This window comes from Pseudorasbora parva, chromosome 21 (genome assembly GCF_024679245.1).
Source record: "Pseudorasbora parva isolate DD20220531a chromosome 21, ASM2467924v1, whole genome shotgun sequence".
Lineage (NCBI taxonomy): Eukaryota > Metazoa > Chordata > Actinopteri > Cypriniformes > Gobionidae > Pseudorasbora > Pseudorasbora parva.
This window is the reverse complement of record NC_090192.1, coordinates 15,972,879-15,998,502: the sequence shown is the minus strand read 5'-3', so window position 1 is coordinate 15,998,502 and position 25,624 is coordinate 15,972,879. Positions and strand designations below refer to the sequence as shown.

General features: G+C 48.1%; 1 protein-coding gene across 2 annotated transcripts in view; it reads left to right on the top strand.

Moving 5' to 3' along the window:
• The window catches only part of plxdc1 (plexin domain containing 1), a 355,103-nt gene that overhangs the window by 142,239 nt on the left and 187,240 nt on the right, over positions 1-25,624 (top strand). For both annotated transcript variants that reach the window (XM_067429432.1, XM_067429431.1), the window contains exons 3-4: positions 16,335-16,478; positions 16,658-16,727. In XM_067429432.1, the coding sequence (XP_067285533.1) occupies positions 16,335-16,478; positions 16,658-16,727 (214 nt within the window). The remainder of the gene's footprint in view (positions 1-16,334; positions 16,479-16,657; positions 16,728-25,624) is intronic.

The window sequence follows — 25,624 nt, the reverse complement described above, 5'->3', positions numbered from 1 at the left end:
CTAATTCTGGGAACCAGGTCCTGCTGTGCCAATACGGGGCGACCAACATGACCTGTTCCTTGTCCTCCCTGACCTTGCACAAAACACGTGCAAGAAGGCTCACTGGGGGAAATGTATATTTGTGTAGGCCCTGCGGCCAGCTGTGCGCCAGTGCATCCGTGCCGAGCGTGCCCTCGGTCAGGGAATAGTACAGGCTGCAATGGGACGAGTCGTGGGAGGCAACAGATCTACCTGTGCGTCCCCGAACTGATCCGAGATCAGCTGGACCGACTGGGGATGTAGTCTCCACTCCCCAGGGTTTGGCTAAATCCGTGAGAGCTCGTCGGCTGCACGGTTCAGGATCCCCGGGATATGGACAGCACGAAGGTACCTCAGGCGCTTCTGACTCCATAATATGAGATGGCGGGTGAGTTGGGACATTCGGCGGGAGCATAGACCGCCCTGGTGGTTGATGTACGCTACAACGGCCGTGTTGTCCGACCTGACTAGTACATGTTGACCCTTTAGCAAAGCTAGGAAGCGGTGCAGGGCGAACCATACTGCCAGCAACTCTAGTCAATTGACATGCAGGCGGCGCTGGCTCTCTGTCCAGGAGCCCGCGGCCGCACGTCCATTGCACATGGCATCCCAACCCGTAGTGGAAGCATCTGTTGACACAACAACATGCCTGGAAACTCGTTCTAAGGGCACACCTGCCCATAGAAAACTGAGGTTCGACCACTGGGTGAGTGTCTGTCTGCAGACCCGAGTCACTGGGTCCTGGAGCGTGCCAGACCGCCATGCCGATCTCGGGACTCGATCGTGTAGCCAGTGCTGAAGCGGTCTCATAAGAAGCAATCCGAGCAGCATCACCATGGCTGCGGATGCCATATGCCCCAGGATCCTCTGAAACAATTCAGTGGAACCGCACTCTTGCTCTCTATCTGACGGAGGGAAGTCAGCAGTGACTGCGCACGCTCTTTTTGAGTCGATCTCCATACCGAGAAAAGAGATCCTCTGCACGGGGCAGAGTTGCTCTTCTCCCAGTTGACCCGAAGGCCCAGACAGGCTAAGTGGTGGAGAACCAGGTCTCTGTGTTCGCACACCCGCTCCCGAGAGTGGCCCAGTATGAGCCAGTCGTAGAGATAGTTCAGGACGCGAACCCCTTGCTGCCTTAGTGGCTGCCTCGACAATCTTCGTGAAGACGCGAGGGGACAGAGCTAGCCCGAATGGGAGTACAGCATACTGATATGCCCGCCCCTCGACGCAAACCGCAGGAACGGTCTGCGGAAGGATGGACACATGGAAGTACACGTCCTTCAGGTTGATCGCTGCAAACCAATCGTATGGACGAACGCATTCGAAGAGGCGTTTCGCAGTCAACATCTCGAATGGAAGCCTGAGAAGGGATCGGTTCAGGACGCGAAGGTCCAGGATTGCCCGTAACCCACCGGATTTCTTCGGTACAATGAAGTAAGGGCTGTAGAAGCCGGACTTCATCTCGGCTGGAGGGACGAGCTTGATCGCGCCCTTCGCCAGTAGGGTAGCGATCTCCGCACGCATGACAGGGGCATAGGGCCCGGGAAACGGGGAGGAGCTTGCGCGAACTGAATCGCGTAGCCGAGCCCGATGGTCCACGCTACCCAGTGGGACAGTCCCGGCAGCTGAAGCCACGCTCCCAGGGAGTGTACCAACTGGGTCATACGGAGCACCGGCGTACCCTCTGTGAGGCAGCAAGGCAGTGTTACCGGCCCGGATTCGGGTGGCATAGCGGCCCGGTGTCAGGGCACTGGTAATGACTGCGCCCTGACAGAGGAGACCAGGGAAGGACTCGCGTTCCACTGGGGTCTGCTCTGCGAGGGAGCTGGCGACAGAGAGGAATGAGAGCGGCGTGGCCCGGGGGCGGTGCGCACTGCCGTCACCGGTCTCTGGGTGCTCAGGGATGGGTTAATCAGTTCTTTCTTTACAAAGGGTGCTGCTGACCCGTGGGCCAGCAGCTGGACAAAAGAAAGGGGCGGACCTGCCACGTCCCCTAAAAAAAAACCTCCCCATCCCAGAGCTGTCCACGTCAGGAGCGCTGCTTAACCTGGTGTTCAGCAGGCTGCGGGGCTGGCGCGGACTGGGACGGCATCCTGCGGCGCGCACCGTGGCGTGGCCCGTGGTTAAGGCTGCTGCTGTGGCCACACGGGAGGGGGTCGCAGGAGGTCGCCCTGGCGGCGAGGAGGCTTAGACAACTGTGCCGGCGGCGCTTAGGTGCAGCAGCGGGCCGCCGGGGCAATAAGTGTCTTTGATGGCCTCATTCTACCTCTGGGGACGGCCAAGAACTGCTGGGCGCAGTCCTCGCCGGTGCCGCCGATAAGGCCAGCCTGGGATATGGCCGAGCTGAGGAGGCGGGCTCACTCAGCCTTCCCACATCGACCAACTAAGGCCAATTGTCTTTCCCGGACCACAGCTGTGGACATCTCTTGACCCAGGGGGCGTGTGGTCCCCTACGCCGCCTTGGGCGGGATCGGTGGCAGCACGCAGCTTGTAAGCCCTGAATCAGCTCTGTCCTCGTGCATACTGTTACGGCACTTAGAAGCATTTACAATAATTTGAGGTAGAAGTGAACTGCGCATGTGCATAGATTGCGAGCGTCTGTGAGGGAATAAAAACAATGGAGGAGGGGAGACAACCGCTCTATCGACTTTGTACACTTTTCCCTTTTAGTTTCCTTTTTCTATTTGTGACCTCAGTTGAATGTTTATTTGTATCCTTTTCTCTCACTCATCCTCATGTATATGGACGAGTGTCGCTGTATAAGTCACTTTTATTAAACTCTGGAAAAATGCGCCAGCTCTTGCCTCACGTGCATCATTTCTTCGAGCACTACCCCTTTTTCTTGTCAACAACATTTCAACTCTGCGTTACAATACGCATCGGGGCGGCAGCTTACCCCAAAGCACTGCTGGACTACGCCACCGAAGTAGACTAGCCAACAGGCTTGGGAGGGCGCTTAGGATAGCCTCACCGCGTCAGGTCGGTGAGCACTCAGCACTCAGTGGACACCGTAGTGCGCAACAGAGCATCTGACTGAGGGGGAGGGACCCCAGTGTACACTTAGGCCGCGACCCCTTGAGGACAGAGAAGGCAGAGGAGGCCACTGAACGGTCACGGGAAGACACGGAGATCTCCCGGACCGCGTGCACTCCTTATGCATCTCGGGAGCAAAATGGCATTGGGGGTGGGGGCCGCAGCTGTCGGGTGCCACCTCCAAAAACCAATCGCCCAACTGCGAGCAGGCAGGCAGGCAGGCAATGTGAGATCGCTGGAACGCGCCGTTACACCAACACCCTGGAAAACCGCTCGTCGCGAAGACTGAAGATAGGACTTCAGAATTCAGGCTTGCAGGAGTGAAGAGATGCTCTTGGCTCCGAAGCAGAAACATGATGCGATCATGAGCAGCTACTTCCTTATATACCCATGTGGGTAGGCGGAGTTACGCATGCAAATCTCGCATGCCCATGGCATTGGCGTTTTCTAAGATCTCGAAGATGATTGGCTTCTAGGCGCAACCCCCATTCGTCAGTCACTGATGTTACGTCGGAGTGACTGAACGAAAGGAAACTCATTTTTCTTCTTAAAATATGTAATATCTAATAGTAGTTAATTCCATATTTTCATCCCGATCGAGACGAAACCAGCACCAGAAGTCCGGAAACATAGTTCGATAGCTATACACTAATGCCCAAATGTCAAAATATTCATAGTAAGGATATTTACAATTTTCACCAAACTCGACATACATATGTATGGGCTCACTCTGAGGACATATAAAAAATGGTTGGATTCTGCCTCTTGGTGGCGCTATAATAGAACAAAACATGAAATTACCATTGACTTCAATGCAGTATTAGGGTATAAAATGCTTGTTATTGGTTAAAAACCTACTTTTTTAAACTCATCCTAGAACGTTTGTCCAATTTTGACCAAAATTTTATCGTATCGTCTTCAGACCATGTGAACAAATAACGTCCCTGGTTACTGTAACCTTAGTTCCCTGAGAACAGGGAACGAGACGCTGCGTCAGCTGACGCTATGGGGAACGCCTCCAGCGTGACCGGTGTCTGAAACGTTTATCCAATCACATCAGTCCTACTGACCGGCGACAGCCTCTGACGTCATAGACGTGCGACCAGGAAGTATAAAAGGGCGCCTTGCAAACACAACCGCATTCAATTCGTCTGAAGGGACTGTTTGCAGGCAGGCCCCGAGGCATGGCAAAAGTGACGCAGCGTCTCGTTCCCTGTTCTCAGGGAACTAAGGTTACAGTCGTAACCAGGGACGTTCCCTTTCGAAAGGGAACTCGAGCTGCGTCAGCTGACGCTATGGGGAACGATATACCCACGCCGCCATGCCGAGGGGAGTGCATGCCTACTGGCAGTGACACCTGTCAGGACAAGCAAATTCAACTGAAATGCCTGAACCACTCCCCCTCTGGTCACATTAGGCTGTCAGTGACAGCATTCCCTACGGTCATAGCCCGAGCTGTGGCCTTGGGGCACCTTCATGTACCCTACCCCGGCCGCTCAAAGGCCTGGAACCAACCTGTTTGACAGAAGGGGTTCCTTTAAGGGAATGTGGCTAGGGGACCCGAGGACGCCCCAGCCAGTCACTAGTCGGGAAGAACTTCACCGAATGCCACCAGGGAGGCTTGACCTGGCGTCACTATGCGGGATGCTTCCGTCTGCCAGCCCAGTCTGTTAACAACAGAGCCTCTGGAAACTCGCCTCTGGAGAGGCATCAAGCTGAGGGACTGCGAACTGGCAGTGTCCGCCTCAGGCCGGAACTCAGAGACGGGCTATCCTGGAGAACAGCGCTCAGCGTAGTGCTTTCCCACCCTTGCTAGCGAGGGGAGTCAGCTGCTCGATCCTAGGATCTACCGAGCACATACATTACAGGGGTGCTCAGGAGGCCTGAGAAGGCCTACAGGCTGATCTCACAGGGAGGCCCCGAGGGGCCTACGACCAACTGACCAGGCCCAGGCGGCCGTAAGCTCACAGACAACCCTCATAAGAGGGGAGCTCTTAAGCCTGCCTGGTAGGTACCATGCTGTAGGCAACCTATGCAGGTCCCTGTCCTGTAGGAACCGCATAGCAGCAGTGTAAACTCGTCGTGCTAGAGTATGCGCCCGCCATCAGGTGCCGAAGCCTGATGGCAGGAACCACTAGCTGTCAGCTTGAGCCAGTTATGTGTCTCCGTCCAAGGAACTCCTTCCCCCTGGGAGGCCCCGCAGGGCCTACTACTTGCCAGGCTACTCGTAGCCGGCACTGAGACCAGGGAACGACCTCAGGGAGGCCTGGTGAGGCCTGCTACCTGATAGCAGATCATGCTAGCCGCCCTGGCTAGCAACCATGCTCACTGTCATAGGAACCGGGAACCAGGGCTCATCCTCCGGGAGGCCTAGCGAGGCCTAATCCCTGTCACCCAGTGGCCGAGGCCCTGGACCACCCCCTCAGGGGAAGCCCGATGAGGCCTGCTGCAACCCAGCAGGCCCTCCGGGAGGCCTGGTGAGGCCTGCTACCTGCCATCTGGTGACTGGAGCCCGGGAGCTGTTATCCAGCGCTGGTTCCCTGGAGTACCCCCTCAGGGGAAGCCAGATGAGGCCTGCTGCATCCCAGCAGGCCCTCAGGGAGGCCCCGCGAGGCCTACTACCTATCATCCAGTGACTGAAGCCCAGGAACGACCCCTTGGGGGAAGCCAGACGAGGCTTACTGTTACCACAGCAGGCCCTCAGGGAGGCCTGGTGAGGCCTACTACCTGCCGTCTCACACCTGAAGCACGGGAATACCCTCTCAAGGGAGGCCCGGCAAGGCCTGCTGCACCCCAGCAGGCCCTCAGGGAGGCCTAGGGAGGCCTACTAACTGGGCTTGTAGCCATGCCAGCGATGAATACTCGCTGGCAGGTCGGATGAATGCTGGCCGCTCCATGTCGGGCTAACCATGGCTGTCTGCTTGGCTGACGAAGCCTGTTGACGAGACAATACTGTTTGTGACAACAAAAGGGAGATTTTTTTTTTTTTTTTTTACCATCCCGCACACGGGCCCCGATGTCGTCACTCCAACTAGAAGGCCCGTCGAGGCCTCCTGTTCAGAGACTACTGCCTGGACTGTCCGGGCTGGCTGCTCACAGCTCACAGCTGGCTTCATTCGGAGGCTCACGGGGTCCTCCCTGCGAAGCCCAGTCCTCCGGCAGAACCTACAACACAGACCTAATTGCATCGCCAGAGCGGTGTACTCAACACATTGCTCTTACAACCCCTTTAAGTAAGGGGAGTTCATTCCTTACCACACCAGCCCCGGGGAGACCGCTGCTATTTCCAGCAACCCGCAGTTTCCTCCAAGGCGTCGCCATGGTGATGCTTGGCTTCCCAGGGGAGCATCCAACGCTGGGCCCTCAAGAGGCACACAGGTTGTGCGTGTCGCTCACCCCGAGCCCTACAAAAGGTGGAGCAAAAAAACACAGGGCAAATTATTGCACTATGCGAATAATGGTTACCACAGTCCCACATCCCTTGGATGGGGTAAAAGTATTTGGCCCAGGTGACCCACAAACCTTACTTACCGCCTTACAGGCTAGGTTGCAAAACTATAATGCTCTCACCTTTTCCCATCTGTATTACCGCACCCCCGAGCGCAGACCCGGGGGCGGGCCCTGGCCAGGCGATTCTCACATGAGAGGAGGCTGAATAGGGGTTTTTATCATCCTGTAAAACCACAGCCTAAGCTAGCTGCCTGTATACCAGTCTCTGCTAAGGCTGCCACCATAGCAACTTAACATCCCAAGCCCATATCTCGAGGGTTGGGTACACATATCTTCGTTCGTGTGTTAGCCTACTCACCCTCGCGCTTACTTACGTCCGCAGGGGTTAATGCTACAACACTTGCCCTCCGGTGGCCCGGAGCTTTTAGCCGAACCGCTAGGGACACCCACACTCGCTTAGTTTCCCTCTTGAAACATATTTCCGCGAAAATGAGCGGTAACCGCTCTCAACGCACTGAGAGAACACACCAAGTAACATGTTTACTTTACTGGCTTAACGTGACGGCTACTCTCCACTAGCGAGGCTAGCTCTCACCAGCCGTCTCACGGCTTCCTTAAATAAATCGTTCCGGCCACCAAACGGGGACACCGTACAACACACCCTCGGCGGGGAGCACACAGCATTTTAAGAACATAAAACGTCCCTCATACTGAGGGCTTACCCGCTGTCCACCGGCGCGTGATGACATCCGTGCACAGGCATTTACTCACAGCATCCATTGCGCGGACCCCGAGGGTTGTTTTCCGATGAGGCGTCCAACGCTGAATCTTCCTCCTCATGCCCACTCAGGGAAGCGGTCGAGTTTACTCAAACGACTCCTTTCCCACAAGGAAAACGCCACTTTTCCGCTTCTAGTGCTTATGATAACTTCTCTATAAGCTCATAAACGAAAGCACCCCAAACCTGACGGGGGCGCCTGCTCACCAGACCAGACGGGCCGTCAGAGTCTCACGTCCGCTCATCATTGGCCCCGCCCGGCCTGATGTCAAGCGCCAAGGAAAAAGGGTGGAAGGAAGGGCTCACCTACTACCTCCGCTTCGCCCTCGTAGGCGGAGTTTCCCCCCGCCTACGCTGGTTCCGGTCTTCGGCACCGGCACCCTTCCTCCAGTTCCGGGTGTCCCGCCTCTTTTGCGCCCTACTCCGCCATGGAGGGGGCGCCCGAGAGGCCACGCTCGCTCGTTGGTCTTGTCTCCGGTCCTCAGACCGTGACGTACCAGGGACACCCGCCTGCCTGGGCGCGGCCCCGGACCTCAGTGGGATGCAGGTCTTAAAAGCCGCTGAGCGCGCCTTCGCCTCTCTAAACCTTCCCACCACCGCCTCGACGGAGGTGCCGAAGAGCTCAGAGGGCGAAACCGGGGCATCGAGGAGAAAGGACCTCTCTTTCCCCCCGATGTCCGCAAGGTTCAGCCACAGATGTCTCTCCGTGGCCACCATAGCCGCCATCGACCGTCCGATGGCGACTGCTGTTTGCTTGGTGGCCCGGAGAGCTAAATCCGTGGTGCGGCGGAGCTCAGCCATCGCCTCAGGGGGTAGGCCACCCTGGCGTTCCCCCTGATCGAGGTCCCTCAGCAGGTCGGCTTGGTAAGCCTGCAACACCGCCATGGTGTGCAGCGCCGCCGCCGCCTGACCTGCTGACGTGTACGCCCTGCCGTTTAACCGTGAGGTCGTTCTCAACGGCTTAGACGGCAGGGTGGGAGTTCTCAATGTCGATGCCCGGCCGGATGCGAGATAGTTCGCAAACGTCTCATCAACCGGCGGCATCGACACGTACCCCGCCTCGGCCACTCCCTCCACATCAGCGAAATTCGCCCGCTGATGGCGGAATAAGCGAGCCGAGAACGGGGTTCTCCATGCCCCCGCGATCTGCTCGTGGAGATCGGGGAGGAATGGAAGGCTCCCAAGAGCCGGGGGGTTATGGCCGGAGAGAAACCGATCGTCCAGGCGATTTGGACGAGCGGCTTCTCCCCTAGCGCGCCGCCACGGCAACTGTAGCCGCCCGGCGGCCCGCTCCATAACCTCCAACAGCTCCCCGTACACGGGGCAGGATGGCTGGGAGGGTTCGGCCTCGGCCGCTTCACCACCCTCCACTTCCATCCCTTGCTGATGTGGGAGCTCCTCGGCCGACGATAAGGAGGAGTTATCACCCAACTCCTCCTCCGGCGGCCGCCCCTCGTGATCTGGCCCTTCGCCGAGCACAACCTCCGTCTCTAGACGGCGGGCCAGATCCAGCTGGGAGCCCCAAGACATAAGTCGCCGCTCGGCCTCGGCCGAAGCGGGACCACTCCCAGCCGCTGGACCCCCTTCCCTCGAGAAGAGGGCCAGACGAGAGCGGAGCGTCTTCAGTGACAGACGCTCACAGTTCGCACAGGAGGCACTTTCCTCAAGAACCTCCCGTGCGTGCTCCTCACCCAGGCAGAACACGCAGAGTGTGTGTGTGTCCTCAGGTGTGAGGAACCTGGGACACGGGTCTGCACACTTTCTGAAGCCGTGCTTCGACTTGTGCGTGCGCTTCGACATGATGCTTTTTTTTTTTTTTTTTTTGAATCAGACAAACAGTCCCTGAAGACGAATTGGATGCGGTTGTGTTTGCAAGGCGCCCTTTTATACTTCCTGGTCGCACGTCTATGACGTCAGAGGCTGTCGCCGGTCAGTAGGACTGATGTGATTGGATAAACGTTTCAGACACCGGTCACGCTGGAGGCGTTCCCCATAGCGTCAGCTGACGCAGCTCGAGTTCCCTTTCGAAAGGGAATTATGGATTTCGTGTTGATAGACAAAACAGCTGTCATATACCACAGCAACGCAGTTGAGCTATGATGCCAAAAAATACTCTTGAGACTATCTCTGCAATGGTTTGACATATTGACACCAAACTTTGCATGTGTCATTGCCACCTCAGTCTGAGTACACCACATCAGTTTCGTAATAGTGCCACCTATTGGTCGAAAATGATAAACCATTAAATCATTATTATTGACTGTATTTAAAATTTTACTGCTTTTTTTGCCTAAAATCAACTTAATAGGTCTTTAATGGCTCATTGTTGCAGTTGGTTTGACACTTCCAGCTATGCTGGCATGTCTTGTCTTCTTATTTGCGCTTGGCCCCGATAATGGCTGCTTGCAGCTATATTTATTATTAGTATTATTATTATTTTGATTTATTCTGACATCAGCCATTCATATAGACAGTATATCAGCAGCCAGCTCTGGCGATTTTGCAGATGCCTAACTGCATAACAAGACAACTGCATCATCTGCATAGAGCTGGAAACTGGCACCTGAACAGTTTAATGGTAAATCATTTATAAAAAGACTGAACAGCAAAGGACCAAGTATAGAACCCTGTGGTATGCCCATTTTGATGTTCAAAAACAATTATTTTTTCCTGATTTTTTTTTCAAAACTTTAACACATTTTACTCTAGCTTGAAGATAGAATGCAAACCAACATAGTGCCTCATTAGAAAAATTTGAAGATGACATTTTAGTTAAACACTCTAAAAAAAGGCACATTTTGAAGTTTTGCAGTACAATCAACTTGGATGTTTAAATTATTTCAACTTAAATTATGTTAAACTAACTTAAAAAAAAATTAGTTACATCTTGTATAACTAATAAAAACAAGTTTAAAGGGGGGGGGGGGGGGGTGAAATGCTGTTTCATGCATACTGAGCTTTTTACACTGTTAAAGACTTGGATTCCCATCCTAAACATAAACAAAGTTTCAAAAACTAATGTTGGACGTTTGATGGAGTATTTCTGTGTCAAAAAATACTCCTTCCGGTTTCTCACAAGTTTCGGCGAGTTTTTTTCGAGTATGGGTCTACTTGACGTTAATAAGAGCGGAAGGTCCTTGTATGGGCCGTACGGGGTCTTCTCCCGGTAGGGTGCGCGCGTGCGTGACTAGAGCACGCCGTAAACAGTCTCTCAGATGCAGATCCAGTCGCCCGTGAACACTTATGTGGCGCCGCGCTTCTCTTTATTCCTATGGGTGACGTCGAGCGACTTCAACGCTTCAGCACAGCATTCTGGGAAGGCAGCGCTGCATTTGAACCAATTTGAACGCAGAAATGACGGGAAGCTTTACAAAATCAGTTGCGTCTCAAAATGGATTTACACGCCACTGCTGTCAGGACTTTACCAAATCATACCAAAGAAGTGTGTTTTTGACGGAGCAGTCCCAGCGATAAAGGTTCAATCCTGCTTTGGAAGCAGCCGTTGAGTTAACTTAAACTGCTTTAAATGTCTCTGCTTTTGGCTACGGACGCATGAGTAAACATCAGTAAACGAATGCTTCGTCATTCAAATGCGCTAACGGTCCATTGTTGTTCTGTATAACGTTACAGTATTCTGACGTGCAAAACCGTTTTGCTTGCTACTTCTAAGGTCTAGTCGCATACAATAGTCAATAAACCGAATCATGTCCTCATACACTGCGAGTAAAGACACAGAAATGTGAAGAGGCCACTAAATACAGTAACTTACATACTACAGAGACGGATTTCCTGATGTTGCCGTTTCTCCTGTTCAATTTATTTCTCCCTCAGATTTGATTCTGGATCATTATCTGTATTAGCTGAGATAGCCATGGGTTTCTCCACGCTTGAGGACGTCACCGCTTTGCGCGCTTGTCATTCTTTAGCTCCGTCCACACGATACGCCTCCAGGCGCTCGTTTTTTTCCGGAAAGACTCGGTACAGCCTATATTTCTTTTATAAATACGATAAAACTAAAGACTTTTCGGAGATATGAAGGATGCAATACTACTCTATAGGTACTCAAGATTGACATGAGATTGACTGAAACTGAGTGTTTCACCCCCCCCTTTAACATTGTTTTAACTCATCAAAATAAGTTAAGCAATGTAAAAACATATGTTGTCATAACTTATTGAACATATCATTTTTTACAGTGAAAGCAAGCTATGGTTGATGGTATCGAAAGCCTTTTTAAGGTCAAGGGTTACAGCTCCCACCATAACAACCCTATCCAGGCATTTTTTATTTATTTTTTTACATGTTCAATAAAACAGCAGTTTGCAATTTCAGTTGAATAACTGATCTAAAGCCAAACTGCTGTGAGTGGAGGAGCTGATTGGCTTCTATATGATCAACCAATTGTGCTGCTACAATTTTCTCAATTACTTTGGATAAAATTGGTAAAATACATATGGGACGATAATTACATATAGAGTCCTGCAGGGCTGGACTGGGACTGGGGCTAAAATCGGCTCTGGCATACCCAGCACATCTGGCCCATGAGTTCCCCGTGAATGTTTTTGCTGGGGTTGGGACCTTAAATTGGAGTATATAAATAAAACTAGGACAAGGACAAATAATGATAGATATTATCAAATTTGCTACAAATGCAGATAAACTTAATATTGCTTTTTTTTTGTCACACAGAAATGCCCTTGGCAGTAAAGCACTGAGGATTTTGAGCTAGGATGCAGTAAAGTAAATTTACTTCTTTTAAATGCTGTCATCATGTACTCACTCTCGTGTCGTTCCAAACCTGTATGACTTCTGTGAAACACAAAACAAGATGTTTTGAAGAATGTTGGTAACCAAGCCATTTTGGTTAGGCTACCATATGAATATTGTATGAACAAAAAACAGACTCCAACTATTTTATTTTATGCTACACAGAAATATATTCATTAAGGTTTGGAATTACATTAGGTGAGTAAATTATTACATTTTTGGGTTGAACAATTATATTTTTCAAGAGTTAACACATCATTTAAGTAAGACACTGGTATCTATCTTTCATGGGGCTATTAAATTTCATTAAATCTATTAAAAACAAGTTAATAAAACGTTTAAAGAGGAAAAAAAGCTTTGTCCTTAATTCATGGGATCCAGACTTTAAAACTTTTTATAGACGTTTTATAGACTATAGTTTAACTTTAGGCTAGTTTCATTGAAAAGGAAGATCATGGTAGTCACAGGGTAAAAAACAGACTGTAAAAACCTTGCTCCTCATTATATGGCTATATGGTTTCTAAAACTATACAAAACATATATAATAAACTATTATATTTATAAGTAAAAAAAAAATTAAACACCTGTAGAAAATGCAAAAATAGCCTCTATAAAAGTGATTTATATTCTGCAAATATTAATTTAAGTAATATAGCAACATTTTTAATAAATGTTTCTTCCAAAACACCATATTTCTTCGCTGTTAGCTGCAATGTAAATTGTGGTTCTGCTAAAGTGAAATGTTTGTGTGTTGCCGTTTTCCACTTTACCTCGTCATGAATACATGCTCGTGGCTGTTTTCAGCTGATTCAACACAGAACCTATAATGTTTCCATATCATACGATTGTATAAAACAAAATTCGGAGTAAAACTGGCGTATAGAGCAGCATTTAAACGCAGCGTAGGTTCGTCAGTGGCTTTGTTCTGCGGATATTCGCCTTTGCAGTTCCATGCGCTCAAATAGCTTACTAATAAATAAATAAATAAATAGAAAAAAGCACTTAATATGGAGGGGAGGTCTCTCTCTTGCTTCGGCTTGTCAATTCAGAAGACAAACCAATGGGCCACTGTCGCTACATGTTGTCAGTAGTACAAAAAAATCTAAATAAATAAAATTTAAAACACTACCGGCCCCAAAGTGCGTCGGCCCACTGGGCAAATGCTCGGTATGCCAGATTACAAGTCCAGCCTTGGAGTCCTGACTTCCTGATTTAAATACTGGCACAGCAATGGCTTTTTTCCATCCTAAAAGAAATGTACAAGACCTTATAGAAAGATTAACGAAGATGTATCAATGGTTTAAATAACACAGTTCTATATTTTTTAAGAAAGCAACTATTCATTTTATAGATATTGTTTCATTTAGAATAGGACAATTTATTAATAATATCTTCAGCTTTCATCTCCTGAACCTCTTTCACTAGTTCACACTTACATATAATTTGTAGAGAGTAAATTTAAATGCGCATTTGGTGTGCTGTCCGGGGGGAGGGCTTCGAGCTCGGACTTCGGCCTAAACCCAGAGTATCCCCTGTATGTACTAGTGATTTAGTATCCCCTGTATGTAATTTAGTGACTTAAAAGAGCAAAATATGGAGAAGGGGTGGTGGAGGGATGCTGATAAGCTGTCAACAAAATGAAGGTAGACAGCTGTGTATAAATATAGTATAGTAATTAGCTGAGTACTCTCCACCTGTGTCAATTATCTGAACAAGCTCCTCCCGAACCATGTTAAATAAAAACATAATTTAATATAAAAATAATCTTATCCCAGTTGGATAGTTAAAATCTATGGACTCAAAATCTTTTGTTAATTCTTCTACTGACTGCACAAAATATGAATTAAATTCATTAGCCATAGTTGCACTATTATTATTTATATTCTTCCCCTGTATGTTAAGTTCCTTTATCCATTTGTGTTTGTTTTATTAGTCAGATTGTTTAAGTGTTTCCAGAGGGAATTATTGTTTCCCTTAGCTTTGCCTATAAGTTTCAGTATGAGACATTGGCCTTGCGTAATTCTATTACCACTTTGTTTCTTAAACTTTTATCAGTTAAAATATCAGTATTAATTTCTGAGCATAATGATTTGTTCAGAGCCAAATCTTGCTAAGTCTTCTAATTTCATTACTGATCCATGAAAGAGTAGTTTCTTTCTGGATACATCTTTTTTGTTTTCTGAATTTTTTCTATTAAACCTTGGATAGCTGTAGTCATGGAACTACAGCACTCTCTACATCATCCACAGCCATGATCTGCTCCAAGTTTAAGCTATTAAGTTATCTTTCAAACTGCACTGTTAGCTTCAGGAATTATACATTTCATTTAATCACAATCAGATCTAACAAAATATTGTAGCAACTTTCTTGTCATCTTTCTAACTGTCAGAGCCATGTTGTGATCTGAGAGACCAGTTATCAGATTGAAAATCCTTGTTATACGTTTTGGTTTGTTAGTGAATGCCATGTCAATAAGGGTCTTGGTCTGCCTTGTTATCCTGCACTGTGGTCCTGTGGTCACCTGTGGTCTGTGTGGGTCCTAACACCCCAGTATAGTGATGGGGACACTATACTGACAAAGAGCACCGTCTTTCGGATGAGACATTAAACCGAGGTCCTGACTCTCTGTGGTCATTAAAAATCCCAGGATGTCTTTCGGAAAAAGAGTAGGGGTGTAAGCCCGGCATCCTGGCCAAATTTGGATCCATCAGACTGGGAAACTCACCTGTCCTACTGTCTACAAGCGGCCAAGATCAGATGCAGTCTGTTCCTGAGCTTGATGCTACTCTAGTGATTCCCGACTCTGAGCCAACAACGTGGTCAGTCCAGGATTAAGATGTATTTCCCCAGCCAGAAGTATAAGCACCAGTAAAACTTTAGAAGAAAACACTCTTTTCTGTCATGAAGCTAGCCTGTTGGCATTATTTCTGTCACCCAGGCCTCTTGATGAAAAATGCAGTATTCATTGTCCATGTCCAAACATATATAGCTTGGTTTGTTCACTTATGGTTAAGTTGGAAACCATTGGTAGAATTCCACATCCAAACACACAATAACAGTTAGAAAGAGTTGTAAAAAACTGAGGGTATGAGTGGAGCCCAACAAACCCCTCCTGTCCTCAGCAGCCATCTTGACAAGTTCACAAGAATAAACATTCAGTAGTAAAGCTACTAACGCAACCACCACTATCGTAGCTTAGCACAAAGACTGGAGGTAAATGGCTCCAGCTAACCTACTGCTCATTAAGTGACAAAATAGTGGCAACATTTTCCTATTTACATGTTGTGATGTGCATAGTTACATTGTTTACTATGTCTGACGGAAAATAAAAAGGTGCAATTTTCTAGACCGATATGGCTAGGGACTACCATTCCTAAGTAATAATCCAATAACTTTGCCGTACCATGGATGCAGCAGGCGCAATGATATTAAACAGCGCCTGAAAATAGGCTAACTTCAGTCAACATAACCAACATGACAACCTGCTTACACAGAGAGGATGCTGGGGACTATTTTCAGGTGCTGCCAGAATTACATTTTTAATGTCTCAACAGCCATTTTGGCCGGAGACGAGGGCTCTTAGGGGATGACATTGGGCTCTGCACAGAGACAGGGGAAATCACTGGGCTCAGGACGGAGACTGGCTATGTCCAGGACTGGGGTGCAATGCTCTCCAGACACCGGATTACAGTCTCTCTCCAGCTCAGTCCTGCGGTATCTAGGAGGTCCACAGGATGATAGATAGTGACCCTGATCCTGAACAGTTTCTTCAGTTTCTCATCATTGAGAACCCTGGTGAGGGCGATGGAAACAAAACCAGGGAAGAAGGAAAGCAGATCCTGGCTCTCCTAGGCCAGATTTTTTTTTTTTTTCCCATAGTACATTTTAGGGAGGTCTGGTATTCGGGCATAACAGCCACTCGTCAACCGCAATTTTGGACTAACAATACCGGAAAAAGAGTGACATAAATAGTAGAACTTAAATAGGGCATACAAACAAGATAATTAACAGGACACAGCTGAAAGGAACTTAACTAATGATGGTTGCCATGGGAATAGACAAAGGGCAGGAAAAGCTGAACAAAGAAAACAGGAAGTCCATAGAACATAACAGTTATACCACCCTCCAGAGAAAACTATCGATCAATTATTTGCAGTGCATTGTCCTTATCTGATTATTTTGACCTCTTCTTCCTAATGCTGTTAATCAAATTCAATTAGGATCAAATGATAAATGTTTGTTGGGCATAAAGTATCATTCACATATATTCTCTCTATTTGTCTCTCAGGAGGACTCTCAGAGGTACTACTCCTTGCACAGTTTTGGTCCTGGTGATAAACGTACACAGGAACTGTGGGTGAATCTTGATTCAGTGCATCAAGGACCTGTAAGAGTGCACACTATCCTGTCCAACACACATCGACAGGCATCGGTGAGACAACCGCACATATATATTTCTGTATTAGCACTTGGCTCACATGGATGCCAATGAAATGCATATTATTCTAGCTTGTAATTAAGTTATTAGGCATTTTAGCTCCCTGACTACATTTTCTCCCCCTCCCTCTCTCTCTCCTCATCTATATTTTCTTTATCATACTCTTTTGCTAGCGGGTGGAACTAACCTTTAACTTCCCTTTCTATGGACACCAAGTGAGACAAATCACCATAGCAACTGGAGGTACTGTATATAGACCCTGTTCACTTTTCTACTTTATAAGGTCATTTGGAGCATGTCAGACTGGTTTGTGTTTTCTTAGCAATTGATGGACATTTATCTGAGCAATTTAGTTTCATCCAGGTCAATGTCACGGGATCTGATGTAGAATCATGAATCTGTTTTTTATTGGTTGCTGGAGCTGCAGCGGCACGATTCTACGTAAGCCTGTTCTGAGCACATTTATTCATGAGAATTAACTATTTCACAACCCAATTCATGCACTGTATTACGCATGAGATTGCATTAGAAGAAAAATCAAACATGTAACAACATGCGGAGTGTGCATGAGATTTCTGCACAGAATGCCGTGATGAGTTTAACAACACTCACTATGCTGATCAAAGATCATTTACGGACAGGAGTAAGTGAATTTAAACATTTTTATGGGCATATTTCATATACTCATATTTCATATAGTGCTTTAAACTTGAGCCAGCTGTATGACCATACAGGTGCTGGTCATATAATTAGAATATCATCAAAAAGTTTATTTATTTTACTATTTCCATTCAAAAAGTGAAACTTGTATATTATATTAATCCATTACACTGTAACGAACTGCTCGGAGAGAGAAGGTTGAAGATCCAAATGCAGTATTTATTAAAGGGTAATCCAAAGTTGTAGTCCATAAAACAGGCAAAAGATCATACACAGGTAGGCAGTTCAATCAGGCAAACAAAACAAGGGACAGAAGCAAAAGGGTAATCCGAGACAGGCAAGAAATCCAAAGAACCAAGAACCAAGAAACATGAAACCATAGAAACGCTCAGAAATGCCGTTGACACTAGTGATGGGACATCTGAAGCGAGGCTCCGGAGCTTGTGTCGAGCAAAAAGGGGCGTTCCAGATGAAGCCCCGATTCGAGGCTTGTATCGTTTCCGTGAAAATCACGTGACGATGACAAACGAGGCCTCGTTTTCTGTTGAATACGTCATTGCTTCATTCTGAGTATCGCTTTCGGACAAAAGTGGTTCGAAACCTCGCGCCTGTTGTGGGGTTTGCAGTAGGCATTTGCATTGGTGTTGAGGTGTTGGTTGTATGTAGTAGCGATATCATTATATATCATAGCTGTATTATATATTATATTACATTATACTTAGTTTAGTAGATTATTAGAGTAAATTATACATAGTTCAGTAGATTATTAGAGTAAATTAGCCTAGTTGTAATACCTATACTACGTAATTATAATATATATATATATATATATATATATATATATATATATATATATATATATATATATATATATATAGCCTATATTGTATGTGTGTGAGAGCAGACTATATAATATATAATAATAACACTAGGCCTACTACTAAAATATGAGGCGCCGTACAAGCCATAATTCATTCTGGTACTCTCACACTCTCAATATTATTTTATCTGAAGTCCGGGTGATATCGTCGGATGACAGTTATCATTTTGGTCGGATGGCAGGTGGATCATGAAGGTCAAGTGGCAGGTGGTTTCTCATTGTTCTCAGCCTTTGGTTCCTCAGGCAGAGAGTCCACCTCGATGAGGTTTTGCATGGTCTCTGTCTTGGTACCTTGAACAGAATGAAGGCCAGGCCCAGTGTTAGGGTGTGCGTGAGTGTGGCCTAGTGCTGTATAGAGGCCAGGCGCTGTGTTGGGGATGGTCCACACTTGGTCAGGATGGGCAGCCTGGACAGTGCCATGGGGCCGTGTCAATGGGAGTAATGTCGATTAGCTGGGACCCCCTTTTCTAACTCTCCAGCTCCAGTTCTGGGTCTAGAGTGAAGTTATGAAGAAGGATGGGATTTCCAGCTCTGACAAGTTCTCTTCACTAGGGTGATGATACAGTGCCGGATCATTAAGGTGGAGGATGGCACCTTGTGGTACTTGACTCCACCTACTCTAGTTGGGCAGGTTGATGCTGGTCGTAAGTCAGGGTGGCCGTACAAGTGGGAGTGTTGATGAGCCACTGGTCACCCACAAGCTCAGCTCGAGTTTCAATGACTTGGGTGCGAGACGTGGCCTTGGCCGTGTTGATGAGCCACCGGTCACCCACGATCTCAGCTCAAGTTTCAATGACTTGGGTGCAAAACGTGGCCTTGGTAGGGCCGCGAGTGTTGTTTCTCATGGGCTGCAACCTGCAGATTACTTCAGTGTTGGACTTGAGTAATGGCTTGCTAAGGCAAGGGTTGTGAATGTCTTTGATCAAAGTACACATGTGCAGGTTTTGGGCCCTGGTATGGCAGTAATAACGGACCCTGTCACCTACATCCAGTTCCTGGTATGGTGCTTTCCGGTCACACTATGCTTTTCAGCCTTCAGCGCTTTTTTGAGGTGGTTGCTGAGAAGGTTGTCTTCAGGTGCCGGGTTCAAGGTACTGGTGAGTGGTGTAAGCAGTGACAAGGCTGGGGTATCCCGTTTGTTGCAGCCGGGGCAGTGGCAGTGTTATTTGTCACCCAGTCATTAGTTCAACACGAGACACATGAATTGATTAATGCCAGGTGGCCCTGATGGCCATGAGCACCAAAGGAAGTTTCATATCTCAGTCTTTCTGATTGGCAAACACAAACCTTCTCAGCCTGTTGACCACAGTTCGACTTGTTCGTTCCACTTGGCTGGATGAGATGGGCAGTTGAGCTGGTACTCCCAGGAGTTTCCAAACCTGCTGCACGTTCATCAGCTGTAAAGTGAGTGCCTCTGTCCGAGTTTACTTTAAGTGGCAGTCCGAACCTGGGGAAGATGAGGTTCATCAGGAGGTGCGCCGTGGTCTGGGCAGTGCCGTTCGGTGCAGGAAGACACTACCCACTTGGTGACCTGGCACACATGAGGGAGTATTTGTTGCCCCTCGTCAATCTAGGCGGAGGTCATATCAGTCTCGTTGGAGGTATGACCAAGGAAATGTTACTCCTCTGCGTTGCAGTTGGGCTCTATGGTTTGGGTTTGCTGGTTGGAATTGGCAGCAAACCGAGCACTGACATATTCTGCCACATCTTACTGCATGCCAAGCAGTATGCCACTTGTTTTAGTGTCTTGTAAGTGGCTTTGGTACCGTGGAGTCCAGCATACATTAGCATGACCCCCCCCCCCCCCTTTGACAATGTGGCACCACAAGGCTTTGCGCTGTGATGTCATCAGGGGCATACCACAGAATGTTGTTTCACACATGCAGCATGTGTTTGACGTCATGCAGTCTGAGGCCTGGGTCAGCAGGGAATTCAGACGCAGTGCTAGGGTGGTCGGAGGGGTCTGAGAGGTGGTTTAGCATAGCTTGCAGGGCAGTGTCAGAGGCTTTTACGTCAGCTATGTCATAGCTGGAAATTTGTGGAGCCAGCGTGAGTGGCTGTGATGTTGGAATCGTCAAAGGAATAGGTCACTTGCTGCGGGTTACCGCTGCAACATTAAGGGTGGGTGGGTGTGTTGGAGTTGACCATAGATTGCCGTGGAGTGTGCCAGTCTAGGCCAGGGCATCAGTTTGGTCATTCAAGTCTTTGTCAAGGCCTGGTTGTCTTGAGTGTCCCTTCACCTTTTTCTAGTAGACGATCATGTCGTGTACTCTCGTGATGTCGTTGCACAATTGGAACAGGTGTTGGTGTTTGACTGACTTGCTGTTTGCCATTGCAAACCCATTATTTTTTCCCCAACCTGGAAGGTGTCATGTGAAATTGAGTCTGACATAGTCAGAGTCTGTGCAAATAATGAGTTCTCTGATGTTATGGGTTGATGCGATTTGGATGGTTATTAGAATGGCTGCTACCTCAGCAAATTGTGATAACTGAGGACCCAACTTGAAGTGCTGTGAAGGGGAAAGCTGGTCATTCAGCCATAGGATGTCCGCACATGCTTGTAGGATGCCTTCTTAGTTGTAAGAGGACCCATCGACGATGGCGGTGGGCAGTCCTTGACACGCATTCTCTTCAATTTAGCTGTGACAGGTCTGTTGTTGTTGGGGTTCCTCTGGGTCCAGCATTGCTGCTGGTGTGTCATCAGAACAGTTTTGGCAGGCAGCCAAGCCGTTTCACAGTGCAGACTTGTGATTCTGCGCATAATGTGCCTCAACATTGCAACTCTGGAGTGCCATTAACCACCATTTGGTGGCGACGCAGTCTCTGATACGTTGGCTGTTGAGGAACATTACAGGCTGGTGGCACTATAATAACCTTTTGTGCTCCGATGTAGTAGGAGATCGCTGGATGGCCAATAACATGCAGGGTAGAGCCTTTTATCAGTCAGAGTATTTGCTCTCTGGTGAAAGAAGTGTCTTGTTGGCATATGTGACCACTCTTTTGTCTTGGTCTTGCCTTTGGTATAGACCAGCACTGTAAGGCAGTGTTTGGAGAATTTAGCTTCCAAGTGGAAATCCTGTTGGTCAGGGTAAACAAGACATAGAGCTATGCACAGATTTTGTTTCAGTTCATTCCTGCCATTTGCTTGAGCTTCTGTACAGACGAATGGGCAGTCCTTCTTCAGAAGAGCAGTTAGTGGTTGTGCAATGTCTGCATAGTTCTCCATGAATTGATTAGTTACACACTAGAAAGCTTTAAAACTCTGAGACATTGGTCAGTGGCTTGATGTTGAGTGTGGCTTGATGTTGATGAGGAAGGGCTTGAATACGGCTGGATTGTGGTTCAATGCCCCGTTATCCAATGAGTAGGCCTACATAGGTGACCTTAGTTCGACACCACCATCTGTTGTGGAGAGCAAATTTTGGTGCCGGCGGTGGTTAATTGGTTCAGAACATGATCCATCTCTTTAAGATGATCTGCCATGGTTGTGCTCTTCATGAAAACATCATCTGCGTAGATGAGGTTGCCTCTCATTCTTGCGTCTGGGCAAGCTTTGTTCAGGAAGATGTTGAACTCGGCTGGTGAGTGGGCATAGCCGAACGGGCACCTTGTGAAGGTATACTGTCGGTTGCCGAAGGTGAAAACCAGCTTATCAGATAGGAGCAGAGTAGGTGCTGTTTTCTCGATGGATGTCACCGTTCTCAAGCCTAGAGTCAATGATCCCCTCAGGCGTGTGAGGCGATGGGGATCTTATACTCCTTGATCTAAGTGGGAGGAGCATTAAGGTACATTGGGATGCGCACTGTGGAGGTTAGTAAGATCACAGTCTAAAGAGTCTTTGGCAAATGATGCTTTGTATTTGTAAAGGACTTGTCTAAGTTCTTAAAGGGGGGGTGAAATGCTGTTTCATGCATACTGATCTTTTTACACTGTTAAAGACTTGGAATCCCATACTAAACATAGACAAAGTTTCAAAAGTTAAGGTGGACGTTTGATGGGAGTATTTCTTTGTCAAAAATACTACTTCCGGTTAGTCATAAGTTTCGGCAAGTTTTTTGAGATCATGCGTCCCCTTTGACGTTAATGGGGGCGGAATTTCCTTGTATGGGCCTTACGGACAATTCTACCGGAAGCGCGTGAGAGAGAGAGAGGGAGAGAGCGAAAGTAACAGGCTACGCCCATCAAAGCGCTGGCTTGTAGGATGCTGGACAGGTGATGTGCACATAACAATGTCACCAAAAAAGTGCGTTTTTGGTTGCCAGACCAAGACAGTCCTGCACAGATTCGCCAAAAACCCCGCGTTAAGGCAACAGTGGATGTAATTTGCTTTCCGGATCAGCAACTGAGTTGCGCGAATGTTTATATCTGTTCGCTGCATTTCGGTGCCGACTGTTTCATAAACAAGGCCCAGCTCGACACCGGATTTTCCCAATCGCCTAATGCTGAATGATGGAGCAGTCCCAACGTTAGAAGGGTGAGTGAGACTGCTTCAAATGTCTGTGTTTTTTTTAGTTCGCTTACTGTCTACACAAACCATGCGTAAACACACAAACACACGTGCACAACTGCACTTCCCACATGTACACCTTCAAAGACAAAAATACGACGATATAATTCAAGTATAAATATGTAAATAACGCAAGCCGCTAAGCATATTATATAGTTAGTGTATAACTTGTACCACATACAGACGTCCTGCTCTAGTCGTTTTTGCTGCTGCTCCTGTTCAACTGCAGCCTCTGGGTCTGATTCCGGATCATAGATGTATGGCTGTATCTGATTAAAAGCCATATTTTTATTTTGAATAAAGTTTTTTTCCCGCTGTTGACACAGCTATACGACGCACTCGACTCAACATAGCAGCAGCGAGCACACGTCATTATTTAGCTCCGCTCACACGACACGCCCCCACCCGCTCGGCTTTTTTCGGAAAGACTCGGAACAGCGCATCTTTCTTATATAATTATTAAAAAAATAAAGACTTTTCGGAGATATGCAAGATGCAATGCTACTCTATAGGTACTCAAGATTGACATGACACTGACTGAAACTGAGTGTTTCACCCCCCCTTTAATGTTCTGCATCCTCCTTTATGGTGTCTGCCTCTTTCGGAATTTGCTGGACTTGTCTTAAATCCTGCATACAGTTCCTCTGTTGTGGTGTCATCTGTCATGTTGGCAGTCAGCCATGCAGGATTGTCATCAGTCCCGCAGGCAGGCAGGATGGCTAGTGGCTGTATCTACTGCAAGCTGTTGGTCCCCTGTAAGCTCTGTTCTGCACACTTGATCTTTGGCCATTGGCATGACAGATGGAGATGATTTTGAAGGGTGCTGTTAACACTTTGTTGTCTGTGCTCCCTTCTGGGGTCATCAAGGCTTGGATTGGACCAATGAATGGTAAGGTGAGTTCAAGGTCATGGAAGTCATGATTCACTAGCCATCCCGGGCGGTGGGCCTTGTTAATCCTGATGTCCATTGCTGTGCAGTTGAACAGGATGTGGACTACACAGGATGACAGTTCAGTGAGTAGTGTGGCTTTCAGACTGAGTCCAAGTTCCACACAGGTGACAGGTGGAAGAAGCATTTGGTTTAGCATTTAGCCACATTGCAGGTTGAGCCGAACAGTGACCCCTTTCGTGTAAGCAGGTACTTGCAGTCTCCTGTTCACTGGTTAGGGTACAGACCTTTGGAATAGTCTGGCCTGACAGGAGGTTCACTGGGTTGACATGAACCACAGGGGGCTGTGACATTGGTGGGGCTCACACCACCTCATTGATAAAGTCCACATGAGCCTTGAGGCTAACCAAGGGATCTGGTTCTATGTAGACATTATGCAGCGGGTCTGGAAGGACCAGGAAGTAGCATGTGAGGCACCGGTCATTCCAATTTAAAGTTCAAAGCATGGGTGCCCTTGACAGTTTACCATGGTTAAAAGGTAGGAGTCCAAAGGGCAACAGGTGAGCTTGCTTGCAGATGGAAGGTCAGGTATTTCTTCCATGAGGGCTTGAAACAGTGCTAGACTGATGGCTGAATTGTCTGACCATAGTGCAAGTAGGATGTCTTTAGTTGTTACATCACTCAGCTGGAGGTCAGTCATGACTTTGGTGCAGTGCAAGTCAGAGTCTATGGTGAGTTGAAAAGTGCAGAGTAGCGAACTTGAACTTTGCTCTGGTGCTGAGATAGTGTTCTCGTGGCTGGCTGCAAGATTTCTCGTGACCTCTGTGACCTGACCGTCTGGCTCAGGTGATCTGGGTGGCTGGAGAGGCAGAGGTTCTCGCACTTGAGCCCAAATTTTCAGCTGTCTGAAGTCTAATAAGGCCTCAAAGCAATCTAGCAGATCTTTGCCGACGAGAAGCAGGTACGTGTCCATTGGTGAGATGTACACCGGGTGTACCAGACTCATAAGACCAATCGTTAGATGAATGGGAGCTATCTGTTCAAGTTGGATCTCATTTTGGCTGTATCAGTGCACATTTAGGCCACATTTCTGGGCTGTCAGAGTTCGATTTTGTCACTTAGACTCAATTCATAGTCTGTCAAAGAGTTGGGGTGACATCAAAGGGAGATCAGCTCCGGTGTCAACCAGGGCTTCAAGTCTCACCTTGTTCTCCAATGTGATGGCTAGATAGAGCTTTCTGGCCACTCCCTTTTCGATCAGGTTTCCCAGGAGTCTTCTTCTGGGGTTTGTGTGGTGATCGACACGCAGTTAGGGATGGTCTCGTGTGGCTCTTTAGGAGGCAGACAACCAAAACAGCACTTTCTGGTACCTTGGAGTTTTGGTTGCTGGCATGATGACTTGTGTTGATCAGGAAGTGCAGCTGTCAGCTGTGGTGATTGAGTGACGCTGTCACTTGTTGATGAAGTCTCTGGTTCTGGGGACTGTGGCTGGTGAGCGGTGCTCTGTTCAGTCAGAGGGCAGTTAGGAAGGGTGTTGGAGACAGGCATTACACTTAGTCATAAGGAGTCTGGCTTGTCCTTCTTGTCTCATTTGCGGGGTTTCTTTGGAAGGAGTTCTTTCAGAATCTGCAGGATCTCTGCTGTCTCAGATGAAGCTGCAGTTTTGCTCTGTTGAGTGCTCAGACTTGGGTTTTCTCAGGGCGTGTCGTGAGTCGTTCCGCTGCTGGCTGTCTGGGCTGGATGCTCTGGCCGATGGAGGTCGTCCATTCCTGGGCCGTCGGCTTGCATCCCACGTGACTCCACCCTTCGGGTGGTTAGACGGGCGTGGCTTGTCGCAGAATCTTTCAGAGCGCCCGGTCTGGTGCTAAGGACGGGCACCAGCCCGGATGTGCTGCTCTCTGCTGGCTTGGAACGTTCTTGACGTCTCTCTGTTAAAGAGTTAGTCACTGTGGCGTTGTTGGGCGCCCTCTAGAGCCAGCTCTGAATGGTGGTCAGAGACAGGACAAATTGTTGGGTTTCTCACAGTCTTTTCAGAAACAGTCTTTTACTTGCCATAAGCTTTATGGGCTAAGTCCCGTAGCTGTTGGGTGGACATGCTACATGCTGGGGATGGTGGTGACTTGAGCAGTGGGCTTTTACCCCCCTTTTGAGCTTTGAACTCTTGACGGGGAGGTCTAGGCCCACTTTTCAGGGGAAACTGTGGT